Below are 17,459 nucleotides of genomic sequence, written 5' to 3' on the forward strand. Positions count from 1 at the left end.
AAAGGTGAGTCCATAAATGCTTTGCTTTCCTTTTTACAATCAACACTGCAGGGAGTGCAGAATTATTAGGCAAATGAGTATTTTGTCCACATCATCCTCTTCATGCATGTTGTCTTACTCCAAGCTGGCTCGAAAGCCTACTACCAATTAAGCATATTAGGTGATGTGCATCTCTGTAATGAGAAGGGGTGTGGTCTAATGACATCAACACCCTATATCAGGTGTGCATAATTATTAGGCAACGTCCTTTCCTTTGGCAAAATGGGTCAAAAGAAGGACTTGACAGGCTCAGAAAAGTCAAAAATAGTGAGATATCTTGCAGAGGGATGCAGCAGTCTCAAAATTGCAAAGCTTCTGAAGCGTGATCATCGAACAATCAAGCATTTCATTCAAGATAGCCAACAGGGTCACAAGAAGCGTGTGGAAAAACCAAGGTGCAAAATAACTGCCCATGAACTGAGAAAAGTCAAGCGTGCAGCTGCCAAGATGCCACTTGCCACCAGTTTGGCCATATTTCAGAGCTGCAACATCACTGGAGTGCCCAAAAGCACAAAGTATGCAGAGAGCTCCAGTCCGACTCAGACGCCAGCAAGGTGGAGTACTGGTTTGGGCTGGTATCATCAAAGATGAGCTTGTGGGGCCTTTTCGGGTTGAGGATGGAGTCAAGCTCAACTCCCAGTCCTACTGCCAGTTTCTGGAAGACACCTTCTCCAAGCAGTGGTACAGGAAGAAGTCTGCATCCTTCAAGAAAAACATGATTTTCATGCAGGACAATGCTCCATCATACGCGTCCAAGTACTCCACAGCATGGCTGGCAAGAAAGGGTATAAAAGAAGAAAAACTAATGACATGGCCACCTTGTTCACCTGATCTGAACCCCATTGAGAACCTGTGGTCCATCATCAAATGTGAGATTTACAAGGAGGGAAAACAGTACACCTCTCTGAACAGTGTCTGGGAGGCTGTGGTTGCTGCTGCACGCAATGTTGATGGTGAACAGATCAAAACACTGACAGAATCCATGGATGGCAGGCTTTTGAGTGTCCTTGCAAAGAAAGGTGGCTATATTGGTCGCTGATTTGTTTTTGAACGTCAGAAACGTATATTTGTGAATGTGGAGATGTTATATTGGTGTCACTGGTAAAAATAAATAATTGAAATGGGGATATTTGTTTTTTGTTAAGTTGCCTAATAATTATGCACAGTAATAGTCACCTTCACACACAGATATCCCCCTAAAATAGCTAAAACTAAAAACAAACTAAAAACTACTTCCAAAAACATTCAGCTTTGATATTAATGAGTTTTTTGGGTTCATTGAGAACATGGTTGTTGTTCAATAATAAAATTATTCCCTAATTCTGCACTCCCTGTACAGGTGAAGTATCACTGAACTAAATCCCTATTAGCCCTGGACCTGGTGCTTTATAGTTCTGAGTAACGAAAGAAAGAAATACGGTTTTGGAAAAACATCTGAAATTATGTCTCAGAAGGTCAGATTTAGAAATCAAATATTTAATTATAAATCATATTTTTAAAAAGCATGACTGAAAATAGAGATTTTGTACACACTAGTTATACAAAAATACAATTTATTTTGAGTTGCAGTTTCTTTACACAAACATCTAAACTCTGAACCAGGCAAAAGTCAAACCACAAATGTAAGATATTAGATATTGTAGACTCCAGTCACAGAGTTCCTGTCCCATCTTGGCTTCTCTCACCAGCCACACATTCAGCAAAACATCAACAAAACAAAGCATAAACATCGAGTGCAACAATGCTTCATAACGACAGAACATAAATAACAAATTGAAAGTACATTACAACAGGTTCCACACACACCGCAAAATAAGCTCACAACTGACAATGACACTTTCAAGGGAAATGATGGAATTCTGGGAAATCCTGGGAATCCTTTTAACAGGAGTGGAAGTTTAGTAATGGGCAAAAGACTAATGATTATCCCAGGATTTTTTATGCTTCCCAGGGCTTTCCTCTATTCAGGAAAATACCATTTCCTTCATCATCAGGTGTAATGCTGACAAAGTTGTAAAGTGTCTGAATTAAGCCACTCTTTACATCACATCACTCATATCTTTACAGCAGCAAATATATGGTTTGTAAAATGACAATAGAGTCAACAACTACATGGACTGTAGCCATCTGCAGAGTGGGAAGTTTACAACAGTACTGGAGAAGATTGTCAGTCAAATCCCTTCTGGATAGGTTACAGAGAACAAATTGGAAAAAGTCTTCAGCATCTTCTGCTGATGTTGCCTTAACAAAGGCACTTAACCAGAGAGTGTCTCAGACAGCCATGAGACTGTGTTTAAGAGTGAAGCTGGGCAGGGCTGAGAAACAATGGCAGAATTTGATGAGACAAGAGCTTTGTATTTAATGCAGCAAAAGCATCTGGAGCGTATTAAATATTGCACTTTGAAAGAGGGAGATGCAACAAGGAGATTAAATATTAGAGTTACGAGGAGTGATTGTGCATAAAGCCCTCTCATTAGGAGACATAAAAGGAAAGAAAGGTTGGCACTGCAAGGTAAGAGCAGGAGTGGATTTGGTGGAGGAGTGTCACGGGAAAGTTTTGCGTTACTCTGCATCACTTCCCCTGCAGGTTGCTGAGCTCAATGTCATCCTTGCGGCGCTTTTGTTGGGTGAAGAGGGAGCTGAACGGGTAGAGCTTGGCTTTGGCCGGATAGCGCTGACCAGCAATGTCCACCTCATAGTCCCCGCGGTTGATGAAGTCAGGAGTGATGGCTGTAGGGAGCCCCTCAGGGCCAAGGGGTGGAGACACAAAGCCCAGGCAAACATGGCGCTCCAGGGTGTAGCTGTAGGCGCTGCTGGTGGTTGTCCCCGCTAGTTGATCATTACGATAGACGGGCTCACCCCACCACGGCCACAAGTCGAGCTCGGTGTCATGGTCCTCCAGAACCAGCATGACAAACCGTCGTGTCACACCGTCCTGACGCTGCTGAAGCAATGCCTCACGGCCGATGAAATCTGTGTCCTGATGGAGAGAAAAAGGCAGGGGGTGTGAAGAAGATGACGATAAATAGAGGAAATTAGGCCCTAAGAACCTTCACTAAGTTAGTGAAGATCAACTTGAGTAAACAACACAATGGCCCTGCTATGTGCAGCTCTGCTGGAGTAGCATAAGACCACCATGTTTTAAAGTCACCCACCTTTTTTTTAACAACACCATAAAACTTAAAACAGTCTGTGAAACCAGCGTTAAACTGTAGATGCCTTTAATCAGCACCGCGCTGACACTGCTCTAAGCAGCAGACAGCTCACCTGATGTTCCACCCTTTCAAAATGAGACAGACAGTAAACTTTACACCTGCTACTTTAAAGTGCCACCTGTTGTGCCTGCGGGTGCAGCCCGGTGACAAATTCCCTGCTGCATCATGACAAAGACTGCACCAAGATGTTGAGTGCTTTAATTATTCTACTCTTCATCTCTCATCTTTCAACCATTTTAAAGCAAAAGAGGGAAAGTTTGAAACTTAATAAGTAGAGTCAAATAAAGCATCTTATGCATTTCTATCATATTGGCAAAGTAAAAATGTAGCTGACTAACTGATCAGTCTATTAGGATGAGGCAGTTCGATGTACAAAGAAAAACAGTCTCCAATATGGGTAGGATCAGATATTATATGTTTAAAACTGTCAACAGACCTTGTCAAACTTGACCCTGAACTCTCGTCCACACTCCAGCGGGGTCGTGAAGGCGTCGAGGTCTTGACCCCAGAAGGCGAAGAATTTCTCTATGCGTAGACTTCGCAATGCGTAGTACCCTGCGTTACGGATCCCGTACTTCTGACCCACTGACATCACCTCGTTGTACACGTGCAGTGCGTACTGTGGAGAGCAGAGGAACGGGTGTCTTATACTCTATATGGCATTTCCGGTACACTGAAATGTGAGAGTGTTTTTTGTTTTTTTAAACACCATCATACATGCCAGGTTCTCAGTAATCAGACAGAATAAGCCATGCAAAAATCATATCACTTTTAACCATTAACAATAAAAACACAACAACACATGTGTGACACTGAATTATCACAATTTTAAGTCCTAGAGTCCTGGTGACTCTTTCCTACATTTGCTACAAGAAACTGGATATTTTCTAGGATTTTCCTCTGGAAGTTTGTCTTGTGAAGATACTTGTATTTTATAACAACAGAGTCAAGGCAGCTAAGGACACTTTGATTCTCTTGGGACTTTAATTGGACATAATTTGACAGTATAATTGTGTAATAAATGTTTTATCCATCCTTACACCATTTTCTGCTTTTAAATGATCGTTGTAGTATAAAAAAATAAAAAAAAAACCTCCTCTTTCAGCCATTCCTGAACTTCACACTGCAATCATCCATTTTGAAATTTGAAAATCTTCTCTGGTCCACCAAAACCTTCAACCACAACTCTGATCCTCATAAAAGGACAAGTTAAACCCTTGATTGTTTGTGTTTTTCACTCATTCATCCTTATCTTCTCACAGTCTAAGGTTGATTCCTTATTAATACACTTTTACTTCTACCACCTAATAAAGCTTTTTTTCAGTTCTTTCCCAGTAATGATGTATTACAAGAAAAAGATCAGAATCAAAAGATATTGTCAGAAATTTTTGAATAATGTTTCATTTTTTTAATCCTATGGCTATGCTTAACTCATTCACTGCCATTGACGTCTATAGACGTCAATTGAAAAACTTACGTTGACTGCCATTGACGTCTATAGACGTCAATTACGTTTTTCAATGGGAGGGGCTAGAATACAACCTCGGGCAGCTTGTCAGTGAATTTTATTTTTTCATATATTTGTAAATAAATTGTTTTGATAAAACATAACCTTTCTCAGTGTTATTTCTGTTTTATAGAAGTGAAAAACTATTTTATATGTTAGAGGTGTCACAAAGCAAGAAATATTAGTGTCAAAGGCACTTTTCTGCTTGAAATGTATTTTTCACAAAAAGCTCGTTTTCTCCCTTTTTTTGGTCAAAACAGGCATTTTTGGTGGAACCCACCTCTCTTCTACAGCTGATTACTAAAGAATGGAAAATGGTAGAAACAAGCTTTTTTTTTTTGGATGAAAGAAGAGAGTCTGTTCTTCATTTTGGTAGGTTCAGCGTTTATATGATCATAACACACAGTTTTCTGTGGCTCTTCAAAAATGAGTAAAAATGCTCAAAAACCCTGGCAGTGGGGAGTTACCTGATTTGAAAATGGCTGGCAGTGAATGAGTTAATTAATTTCCTGTGAAAGTAAAAAACAAAACAAGAAGTGTTGTTTTTTTGTAAATGACTTGTTGTCACCCACACTTTGGAAAACAACAATAGAAAAACAATACTTATTTCCATCTTTGGCATTTCAAGATAAAACCCAAGTTATAGAAAAACTAAATGTTGAAGAATAACGGGGAGTTGTGTGATTAACTGTAAAAAAAAAAAAAAAAAAAAAAAATTATATATATATAAAAAATAACAACTCATGTAACATACTCATGGGTTGTTGTCACTTTATCAACCATCCTGTGACGAGGTATCTATTAAATATCTGTGTGTGTGTAGGACTGCACCTCAATGGGGATGTAGAGCATGAAACCTGGTTCCCCAGTGTGAGTCATGCTCATGACTCTGATCCCGTTGGCATAGCCCACACTCATCTCCTGTAAACACACATGCACATAAACATGGTCAGTTTACTCCTCTTGGCAGGGTGAAGAGACAGACTGATGAAACAGTCATTTAAAAAAAACAAGCCATCAGCTTTGCTGTATCTAGCTTTCCCTACCTTACAGAACATGGAGGGGAAATGGTCAGGTGTCATGGAAACATATGACAGTTCAGCAAGAACATCCATAGCTCGAGGTCCAATCAGATTTAAAGCTGAGAAGAATAAGAGTTATAAACACTTAACAGACTTTCTGGTTAACAAAGCCCACATCTGATGTTATATTACACATGCAAAAACAGAATCTGGTACAACTGTTGCTCACATTTTACACAATTAAGATGACTGCATTAAAAATACACAAGATCTACTTTCAGACATGTAATTAATGCCATCCCTCCACAGACTTCATCCCTCTGGTGTCTGATTTTTAAGGTTATTTAAATAACTGGGTTGCAAGTCGACAGTGGATTGTTTTGACTTTTTGCATTGTTTCTCCTTTTAAATGTTATATGAGCACTAGATGGCGATATCAGAGCAGAAACCCCAGTTGCTGCATGCGTACCAGTGTACTTCCAGCTGACATCCTCTAGGTGGAGGTGTGGGTCATTAGGCATGTGCTTCTTTATCCAGGACCAACAGTGGACCTGCTGGTCCGTTGGAGAGATGATGAAGAAGCTGGACAGCAAATGAGAAAGTAAGCAATTTTTAAAAAATCTGTCATGTACTAGTATCTACAGTGCCACTGCACAGATGTTTCAAACCTGTTCTTGCTGAGGCGGACCACACTGCAGTCGTTCTCATAGCCACCTCTCTCATTCAGCATGCCGGTGTGGACAATGTGTCCAACGGGAACATCCAGGTCATTGGCACAGAGATGTTGCAGCAGTTCCAAGGCTTGGTCACCTGTTGACTGAGCCATCAGGACAGAGCAGAGGATTTAACCTGAATACTTTTAAAGCTACAGTGGGGCAAAAAAGTATTTAGTCAGCCACCGATTGTGCAAGTTCCCCCACCTAAAATGATGACAGAGGTCAGTAATTTGCACCAGAGGTACACTTCAACTGTGAGAGACAGAATGTGGAAAAAAAATCCATGAATCCACATGGTAGGATTTGTAAAGAATTTATTCGTAAATCAGGGTGGAAAATAAGTATTTGGTCAATAACAAAAATACAACTCAATACTTTGTAACATAACCTTTGTTGGCAATAACAGAGGTCAAACGTTTACTATAGGTCTTTACCAGGTTTGCACACACAGTAGCTGGTATTTTGGCCCATTCCTCCATGCAGATCTTCTCGAGAGCAGTGATGTTTTGGGGCTGTCGCCGAGCAACACGGACTTTCAACTCCCGCCACAGATTTTCTATGGGGTTGAGGTCTGGAGACTGGCTAGGCCACTCCAGGACTTTCAAATGCTTCTTACGGAGCCACTCCTTTGTTGCCCGGGCGGTGTGTTTTGGATCATTGTCATGTTGGAAGACCCAGCCTCGTTTCATCTTCAAAGTTCTCACTGATGGAAGGAGGTTTTGGCTCAAAATCTCACGATACATGGCCCCATTCATTCTGTCCTTAACACGGATCAGTCGTCCTGTCCCCTTGGCAGAAAAACAGCCCCATAGCATGATGTTTCCACCCCCATGCTTCACAGTAGGTATGGTGTTCTTGGGATGCAACTCAGTATTCTTCTTCCTCCAAACACGACGAGTTGAGTTTATACCAAAAAGTTCTACTTTGGTTTCATCTGACCACATGACATTCTCCCAATCCTCTGCTGTATCATCCATGTGCTCTCTGGCAAACTTCAGACGGGCCTGGACATGCACTGGCTTCAGCAGCGGAACACGTCTGGCACTGCGGGATTTGATTCCCTGCCGTTGTAGTGTGTTACTGATGGTGACCTTTGTTACTTTGGTCAAAGCTCTCTGCAGGTCATTCACCAGGTCCCCCCGTGTGGTCCTGGGATCTTTGCTCACCGTTCTCATGATCATTTTGACCCCACGGGATGAGATCTTGCGTGGAGCCCCAGATCGAGGGAGATTATCAGTGGTCTTGTATGTCTTCCATTTTCTGATGATTGCTCCCACAGTTGATTTTTTTCACACCAAGCTGCTTGCCTATTGTAGATTCACTCTTCCCAGTCTGGTGCAGGTCTACAATACTTTTCCTGGTGTCCTTCGAAAGCTCTTTGGTCTTGGCCATGGCGGAGTTTGAAGTCTGACTGTTTGAGGCTGTGGACAGGTGTCTTTTATACAGATGATGAGTTCAAACAGGTGCCATTCATACAGGTAACGAGTGGGGGACAGAAAAGCTTCTTACAGAAGACGTTACAGGTCTGTGAGAGCCAGAGATTTTCCTTGTTTGAGGTGACCAAATACTTATTTTCCACCCTGATTTACGAATAAATTCTTTACAAATCCTACCATGTGGATTCATGGATTTTTTTTTCACATTCTGTCTCTCACAGTTGAAGTGTACCTCTGGTGCAAATTACTGACCTCTGTCATCATTTTAAGTGGGGGAACTTGCACAATCGGTGGCTGACTAAATACTTTTTTGCCCCACTGTAAATGCATTAATTAAAATTGCCTGCATAATTTAAAGAGAAAAAAAACCCCCAACAACAACAAAAAATTTTTCGAGTAGCTAGTACAAACATACATACATAACACTGATAAATATCATATGCTAGCTGGGTATGACCACATAGACAACAGTAGGTAGCACAGCAGCAGTTTTCCCCCTCTCTGCAACCCAGTTCTAATTCTAAGTTTTCCAAAGTGGTTCATGACTCACAGTGAGTTCGAATTTGGTGAAGGAGGACATGTCGATGACACAGACGGCCTCTTTGCAGCATTTCACTTCTGCTCCAACTATGTCAAACCAGTCTGGCTTATAAAAAGTCTTACTCTGGTCCAGGGACAGCAGATCTACAGAGAGAAACAGTCCAATTCAACCAAGTAATTTAATTCATTAGACAAAACTGCCTTAAAATCCGTCAAAATCATTTGCAGTCCAAGACTTTGACTAAAGTATTTTTGTACCACTGCTTCTCACTGAGACAAACCTTTTCCTGGAGGAACAAAGTACTTGGGCCTTTCAAAGCCATGTTTCTCCATCCACCGAGCCCCCTGAGTGTCCAGGCGGTCGTACAGAGGACTGGTCCTCAGCTGGCGTCCGGTCTGGAAGTCCCACCGGGGAACCTTCAGCTCATACAGCAGGGCTGAACATTGACACACAAATATTAGAAGGAGAGATAGCAGAGCAAGAATTAGAATATACTGCACATTATAATAAATATCCAACACCTATAGGATTTATAATAATTTAGCTAAAGCAACAGCAGAAATTAATTATTTAAACAGTACACCAAGGTTCAGATGACTATACAGCCTTTGTCTACTTAAAAGCATGAACCAAACACCCAACAAGGCTCACTACTCACGCATGACTTCCATCACTCTGTGTCTCAGGAAGGTTCGGCTGCTCTGCAGGTTGCCAAAGCGTTTGATGTCCAGTGGCCAGACATTGGCGGTGGGGTAGCCATAGGTCATCCACTCTGCCAGGTACCTGGATACCAAACCACACAACAGGCCATTTATCCCTTCTTGTAATGCAAAAAAGGCACGTCCACAACACAGTCTTGATCGCTGCAACTGATAAACCATGGCTGAATTATTTCAGGTGACCCAGTATTGATCACGTGCTTACGTCTAGTCTTAACAGATACAATATATATATATTTGTTCTTACTTTCCAGCCCCTCCAGCAAAGGCCAGGCCTGAGGAGTTCATCCCTGCCAGCACATAGTACCCAGACACACCTGGGGTCTCACCCATCAGACAGCGCATATCAGGTGTGAAGGACTCCGGACAGTTGACCAGCTGATGGATCTCAGCTGACTCGAGACTGGGCATTCTCCTCAGCAGGGCACTGAGCATCGGCTCTGAAGGCGGAAAACAAAAAGTGCTCTAAAATGTAGCAAATGCAGATGATAATTTAATACAGTTCACTCTAATTAACTTAAACAACCAACCACACCATAACCAAGAAATATTAGTGCTGCTTCTTGTTCTTTTGCTCACCTCTATTGTTGTACAATTACTGAAAAACCCTGAACCACCTCTCACCATAAATCATCTAAAAGTCTAAAGGTTCCAGCTGCAACCTTAACCCATGTTGTTCCATCAACAGTCCAACATGTTATTCCAAAATAAATGCTGAAAATGAAAATTAAAAAAAAAAAAAAAATCTAAACCTAAAGACATCCAGGTTAGTATCACATAAGAAAAAAGAAGGCAGCAAATCTTCATATATTCGAGAATCCATAACCAAGGTGTTTTTGCCCATTAAGATGACATATTTTTAAAAATTTAATAATGGATTAACAAAATAATCAAATGAATTGCAGTTCTAACAATATCTATTACAATACATTAATATAATATACATTCATAAAATACAGTACATTCTAACATTATATATTGTGATGGATTCTTTCAACAACCTTTTCAACCCCTACACTTATAAGATAAAATAAATGGAAAAATAACGGCTTCAGAGCGGTCGATCACAGACTGGTTTGGTGATGTGTGCTGCTATAATAAACTCTTGTTTTTATGGCAGCCTGGTATGAGAAATCTCACATTACTGGTTTAAGGCCAAGGCAAACAGTCAGGTGTATTTTTACATGTGTACAGAGAGGTGGGTCAAAATCATTTAAGGTAGCCTTAAACAGAGGTGGATAAAAATAGATATGCCCAGTCTTGCTTGCTTCCTCAGTCTTCTGTAGCTGTTAAATGAAACCAATGAAGGTCTGACTTTGTGTTGTTATTTGAGAGGCAAACCTCATATATAATTTTCAACATTTTAAGACGCAGTCTACAACTGTGGCTATTTTACAGCTAAGAAAAACTAAACACACCTTGCCTTTGTGCTACATTAATGACAGGAGAGTTGATCAAGTGTTCTTCCTATTCAGTTACTCCAGCCATTAACATTATACAATTCAGTGCTGCGGGCAAGACTATTTCAGCTGTCACTGGGCAAGCAGCAGAGTATTGTAAAGTGCCCGACTAGTATTGTAAGGTTAAAGTCCTGCAATATTAGACAGAAAACACCAACAATCTAGTAACTCAATTTGCGCAAGTATTCAGTAAAGATTGGTAGGAAAACGTCCAATTGACAGGCTGAGACCCCCAGCAGAGCCAGGCTCATAGTGGGTCAGCAATCTACATGAAAGTGGTAGATACAGCTGTTACTAGAACCTGACATTCAACATAGGTCGATAAACCATGTTCCTAAAGCTGGGGTTATTTATTTGGAACAATTTTTAATGAATAAAAATACAACATTAATACTTTTTTTTTTTTTTTTTTTACCAAAGTGATCCCAGTCCTCCTGCATGTTCTGGATCTCCAGCTGGTTGCGACCCTCAGTGAAGATGGGTTTGGGGTTTTTCTCAAAGCCTCCTGACAGAAGGCCTCCCTGCCACGGCCGTGCATATATCCTGCCATCCATATCAATCACCACTAGCAAAGAGACACATAGTTAGAAACATCTCCTGGCTGGACTTGTTTTTAGCCTTTCAGCAGGCATTACCATATTGCATATTGCTAAGCACATTATTTGGCTAAGTAAAAAGGTACAGCCTGTGCCCTAGTTTTTTCTTTTTACTATGGGACTAAAAAAAAAGGACTAGACATAATTGTCGATCTGATATAAATTGCAATTCGTTAATTAATTTGCCAAAAAACAGGAAAAAAAATCATGAAGTGAATGTTCTTTAATACAGACACGATTTCAGCTGGCTACACAAATTGGACTTTAAAATTCAATAGTGTCTACTGCAAAGGTTACTTCCTAGCTTTTTAATATGTGAGACCTGGTGTCTTGGGTGGAAGTGGCTCCTGGAGAGGTTTGGTGAGGAGGTAGAAGTGTTCACATCCATGGAGGGGAACTGACACCTTCGTCTCACTAGCCTGGCCCAGCTCATAAGCCCACTGGAGCAGAAACAGTCAGAGCAACCAAATACAATCAGAACAATGTGTAGAAACAAGATACTTATAGTCACCATAGGAAACAACTGCTTCAACTAGTTTCAGAGGGAAAAAAGATTATGAAATAGAATTAAATTATTATTATTATTATTATTATGATGAAGGAGAAGGAAAAAATTGCTGCCTGTCCTGCTTACATATTTTTGACCAAGCATGACACTGAATTTCCACAGAAACAAAAGTAATTCCAAAATGTTTACAGAGGGGTTTTTCTTTTTTGTCACAGATTCCATTTCTCATAGTTTCAGTCTTATTAATGCATCTCCCATAGAGCAATCTACCTGTCCAGCACAGCTGACAAAATATTCACATTTAATGGAACCACGGTCAGTCTCTACAGCTGTTACACATCCCTTCTCTACCAGAACCTGCTGAACACTGGTTCGCTCCATGATCTGAACCCCTGAAGGAGAAGAAAGAGGAAACAAAGGACAAAAGAGGAGGTTACAATTATAGGGTGGGCCAGCAACAGCAGAATACACGATTTATGGTCTACCAAACCAAACTGCAAGTTTGTGTTACCTTGTCCAGCTGAAGCCACAGCAAGGGCATGGTTAACATCTGGTGGAGACACGACAGCATCTTCAGGAAGGTGGAGTGCGCCTACCAGGTCATGAATGTTAACAAGGGGGTGGAGTTTGGCCACCTCTTTAGGTTTAATAATATTACAATTGATCCCCATTACCCTGTGAATGAAGTGAAAGGGTCAAAAGTCATTTATGTTTTTAAATCAGTGAAAGGGGACAATCAGCTGACACTATTATTATTTTAAACAAAAACTTTTGAGTCCCCAAAAGCTTGTCCTCACAAAGCCACTAGAGCTTTACAGCTTAATCCACATAGCTGTGGTCTAAAAACTAACTACAGGACTTACTTCAGCCTTGATGCGAGGCGCTTAAGAGAAATGAAGCGATCCTGATTTTGAGCCAGACACAAAGACCCTGTCTTCACATAACCTGCAACACATACCACACACCACATATGACTCAGTCTATAATTAGTATTCTAGCTTTGCAGCTTGTTTATTGCTGGTGCACATCAAATGATATCTCGGACTTCAACAAATCTGAAATGTTTCTAAATGCATTGAGACAGAAGGCAGTATGTCACAATTTGCTCCCTTGTCTGTTTTATGCTTTAGAAGCTATAATCTGGGAAGATACAAATGCAAACTGTTCTATAATCTAAATTAATAATTAACATTTTAAAAAATATGTGGTGATGTGCATGTGGGAACTGTTAACTATCAGCACCAATAGTAAAATGGTGAAAAAGCAAACCCTTCTAAGAATAAAATAGTTTTAAAAAATTAAAAAAGTTAAATATGACAAAAGCCAAATTCTGTAAATCATCCCACCTGTTTTAACCCCCGTCTCCTCCTCCAGCTGCTGGTAAAGACTACTGGAGTAGTTGGCCATTTGACACTCGATGGAAATGGGCTTGGCCACGCTGACAATACCAGCACATAGTCTTGTTGTTCCTGCACCAAGTCTGGTTAGGATAATAATGGCCAAGAAAGTATTAACACAACAATATCAAATCTAACATTTCTTTCCACTATCACCTCCTAATGTTAAAGCTATCCCTACTCTCATATAATATCAGTGGTCTGAGTCAATAACATAAAGAACATCTCTCTCTTCGTGCTAATTTTAAGACAACAAACACAATGGCTTATCTGTAATTTGTTGAGCTGAAACACTCACCTGCCCTGCTCAAGTAGTACAATATCAGTCCAGCCCAGTCTAGCCAGGTGGTAGGCCACTGATGTTCCCACAATACCTCCTCCACAGATGACAACCCGGGCCTGCCTGGGCAATGGAAGCAGCTGGGAGTCTCCACTGACAGTCAAACACCGAGGGGAAGTCCAGAGACCCCTGCCTACCAATCTATACCCCGTCTGGTGAAGCAGCCGCAGCCGGGGGAGCATAACAGGGGACAGAGCCCTGGAGCTCCGCACACAGCTGGACATAGCTGTGCTTTCTGCAATAAGAGACACGGGATCTAAAGTTACTCTATAACCTTAAATAGAGGACAGTACCACAGTGAATACAGCAACAATGACCCTAACTTTACAAATATCATGATATAATTTTAGTAACATATGATCCGTTTTCTACAGTTTGCAGGGTGTGATATAGACCTCTTGTATTATTTTAAGTTGCTGTATTTTTTTAATCTGAAATAATTTGATATTTGCTGTAGATAGGGTTGTGTCAATGTCACAGTTTCATTTTAATTTGGCTAGGTAGATACTAATAAAATTATTACTACACCACAATCTATACATCTCTGACAGTACTGCTGACCTTTTCTGCTAACAGCATGGATTAGTTTGCGTTCTAAAGTTGCTATGTCAGGGCCTTTGAAAGTGTCTACTATAAACCAGATTAAATTGTCAACACTGGAAGTCGCTAGTTTCCATAAGGTTACAAAGATGCACTGCTGTTCCTAAACTTAAGTTGCTACATTTAGCTTAACCAGACATAATCGAAAGTAAATACAACATTAAACACTTTGAATAGGGCCTGGGAAATCAGCAAGGTGAACTTACAACAGTCCTTCAAATGTCTTGCTTGTATTATAAAGACTGCTGTTAGCCTTGAAGCACTGCTTTAGCTTTACTTGTATTCTTAGCAGCACAGCTAGCTTTAGCTAACAGCATGTCGGTATCTTTGTGATTTTTTGTGATATTTAGATTAGTGGTAGATACCTAGCAGACGTGTAGATGACCAAAGTCACGCACAAAGTTCCTAACATTTGGGGGGTATGTGTTGGTACTACTAAAGTTAGCACTACTGATAATGTTAGTCACATAGCACAGCTTAGGCTATCGAAAAGCTAGCCAATGTTTATTATTTTTGCTAACACGACGGCTAAACCAGGCAGAAAATCTTCTCTAATCATAACACTTATTTTTCACAACTACATTAAACTTACCGATTTAGTTAAGTCCAGTGATTATGATATTTCAACAGAAGGATAGTCACTAAGGTGTAACTGAAAGCCAAATTCAGAGACTCCCGTTAGTTAAGTGGTACCTCTTCCGGTATAACCCTTCAAAATAAATTACGTCTGCGTCTTTTTAGAATGGCTTCAGTAGCGGTGGAGCGGTTATCAGCGAAAACATTGAACTCATCCAACTCAAATGCTTAGGGTATATCTAGAAAGTTGCAAACCTACTTATTGTTAATCTAATTATTTTTTCTAAAAAATTTATTTTTTTTCTATTTTTATTGTTTGTTTGTTTTTTTATTGTTTGTTTGTTTTGTTTTGTTTTGTTTTTATCTCGAATTTACCTTTTCTTCCTGCCCCTTGTGCTGCTGTAACAAATTAATTTCCCCAATATGAGATTAATACTAAATTTCGCAGTGTGACTTTTAAAATATGTTAGGTTGCTGAATTGTTGCTGCAATGGACTACTTGCACTAGGGCATGTGACGTATTTCCGTTTCCAAATACTACCGCTTGGGCATTTCCGGTATGTTTGTTTATCTATCGTTTGCTATGCTAATGTCGCTTCAGAATGAGTATAAAAAGGAAAGTATTTAAAACAGAATATTTTCAAAAACAAGAGAAGAAATACTCCGAGCATTGCTGTGTCCCACTTTGTTCGGCTTCAGCCAAATTTAACGGCATACTAAGTTTTCATGGCTTTCCGACCCTTTCCGACTTGAGAAGACAATGGCTGGTAAACATACGACGGGATCATTTCACGATTACCTCTCACACCAGGGTCTGCTGCAGACACTTTGCCAGTGATCAACTCATAGAGCCAACAACCCTCGGTGGTCGAAGGCGGCTTATTAAAGGTGCTGTACCAACACTTTTTGAGTGGAATGGCTATAAAGTTGAACCACCGCGGCCTGGTGTTTGGGAGAGAACGGAGCGACGCCCAGAACTAGTTCCTCCTGACGATCAAGAAGACCACAGTCTTACAAGAGATCATGACTACTGCTCAGTCCCTGAGCCGTCTGCATTGGACATATCTGCATCAGCTGCAGAAGACCTGTCCAAAGACGTGGAGACTCTGAGGAAGGAAATACAGGAGTTACGTGTCCAGCGAGAATTTGGGTTACAGCGTTTTGCTGGCTCCGACACTGACATCCGATTCTATACCAGGTACACCTAAGTTCTATCCAAGCTAACTGTTTAAAATATACCAAGGTCACCATCAGTTAAATTTAGAAAGTTTTTCCAGTCTTAATGAAAACAAAATAGATATTTACTTTTTCTCTGCTGACTGTATGTTTCATCTAGATGCTTTAGTATTTAAACGATATTCTAATGCTACAGATAAAATACAACACCAAATACTCTTAATCAAACTATTTTATACAGCATGTCATTAGCATATTTGTCACAGTTTACATTATTTTTATGTCAGTGTGTAATGTTAATTAATGATTGACACGATGTATGTCTCTCTCGTGAATAGATTTCCAAGCTATGATCATTTGATGGCATTTTGGTTTTTGATTGAGCCTTGTATCTATAAAATGATCCGGGTTTCAAGAGCCAAGTCAGCTGCCAATCGGAACGAAGAAGTGTTGACACCTGCACGCACATCAACGGTAGGTTATGGGTTTGTTGGTAGTTAGAACTAGAGGTGTAATGTTATTGTATTTATGTACAATAACATTACATTATGTACAATAGCGCTAGACTCAGTATCCTACATACATACACCTGTGTACTACAGCACCTCATTGTTTACCCCATGGTACAGTGTAGTATGCATAACCATTACAAAACATTTAGCCAAGAAAAGCATAATTTTACTAGTTCATAGCTTAAGGAGTAACGTTTTCCCTTTTGTTTTCACCTTCCAGAGGCAGCTGCTACAGCCAATTGACGAGTTTTTTATTTTCCTGGTTTTCCTGTCAGTTGGTTTGAAGGAGAGGGACCTGGCACACCGATTTACCATACACCAGTCCACAGTGAGCCGCATTATTGCAAAATGGACAAATTTTCTTGCCACTGTACTGGGGTCTCAATGCATTTGGCTTACACGTGAAGAAGTGCAAGCTTACCTCCCTGAGGAATTCAAAGATTTCTCAGACACCCAGATGATCCTTGACTGTACAGAGCTGAGGTGTCAGACACCATCCTCACCACTTCTCCAAAGTGAAATGTACTCTTTGTACAAATCCCACTGTACGATGAAAGCCCTGGTTGGCATAGCTCCACATGGTCCAGTGACATTCATCTCTAATCTGTATGCTGGTTCGGTTAGTGACAAGGAACTATTCAAACAATCAGGCATTGCTGAGAAGTTGACTGAAGACATGGCAGTGATGGTAGATAAGGGCTTCCTAATCACCGATTGTTGTAAATGCAAAGTGTACTGCCCACCTTTTCTATCTAAGCAGAAGCAGATGCCAGCATACCAGGTTAAGGAGACGCAGGCCATAGCCAGACTCAGGGTACATGTGGAGCGAGTCATTATGAGGATAAAACAGAACAAACTTTTTGATAGCATCATTACCATGTCACATGTTTACAATATCAACCAACTGTTTGCAGTAGCATGTATGCTGTCAAATTACCAGAACACAGCATTAGTTAAAAAAATGGGTTAAGTGAGACAAGATGGTTTTTTCCCAAGACACCGGTGCCAGTACAAGTAACTTATGGAAAATGACCTGCAGCTGAGGCCACTACAGTTGCATTTCTTCCTTCTCAGCTGACAATACTTGATTACAGAAATA

General features: G+C 40.5%; 2 protein-coding genes across 2 annotated transcripts; one reads left to right on the forward strand and one right to left on the reverse strand.

The window, feature by feature from the left end:
- Positions 1–1,211: 1,211 nt before the first annotated feature.
- On the reverse strand, positions 1,212–14,819 carry pdpr (pyruvate dehydrogenase phosphatase regulatory subunit). The gene is made up of 18 exons (XM_080884445.1): positions 14,689–14,819; positions 13,455–13,731; positions 13,106–13,239; positions 12,623–12,704; positions 12,271–12,434; positions 12,030–12,151; positions 11,574–11,691; positions 11,071–11,220; positions 9,443–9,635; positions 9,135–9,259; positions 8,757–8,912; positions 8,486–8,619; positions 6,452–6,600; positions 6,253–6,365; positions 5,808–5,902; positions 5,593–5,682; positions 3,691–3,873; positions 1,212–3,019 (listed from the first exon to the last, which is right to left on the reverse strand). The coding sequence occupies exons 2-18, from the start codon at positions 13,718–13,720 to the stop codon at positions 2,612–2,614; spliced, it is 2,682 nt and encodes an 893-aa protein (XP_080740571.1). The 5' UTR covers positions 13,721–13,731; positions 14,689–14,819; the 3' UTR covers positions 1,212–2,611.
- A 382-nt stretch (positions 14,820–15,201) lies between these two features.
- LOC308398329 (uncharacterized protein) lies at positions 15,202–17,330 on the forward strand (the record flags this gene model as incomplete). Its single annotated transcript, XM_080884900.1, has 3 exons — positions 15,202–15,870; positions 16,187–16,322; positions 16,581–17,330. The coding sequence occupies exons 1-3, from the start codon at positions 15,275–15,277 to the stop codon at positions 17,328–17,330; spliced, it is 1,482 nt and encodes a 493-aa protein (XP_080741026.1). The 5' UTR covers positions 15,202–15,274.
- Positions 17,331–17,459: the final 129 nt, after the last annotated feature.

The sequence above is a fragment of the Rhamphochromis sp. 'chilingali' genome (assembly GCF_963969265.1).
Source record: "Rhamphochromis sp. 'chilingali' genome assembly, chromosome: 6".
Classification (NCBI taxonomy): domain Eukaryota; kingdom Metazoa; phylum Chordata; class Actinopteri; order Cichliformes; family Cichlidae; genus Rhamphochromis; species Rhamphochromis sp. 'chilingali'.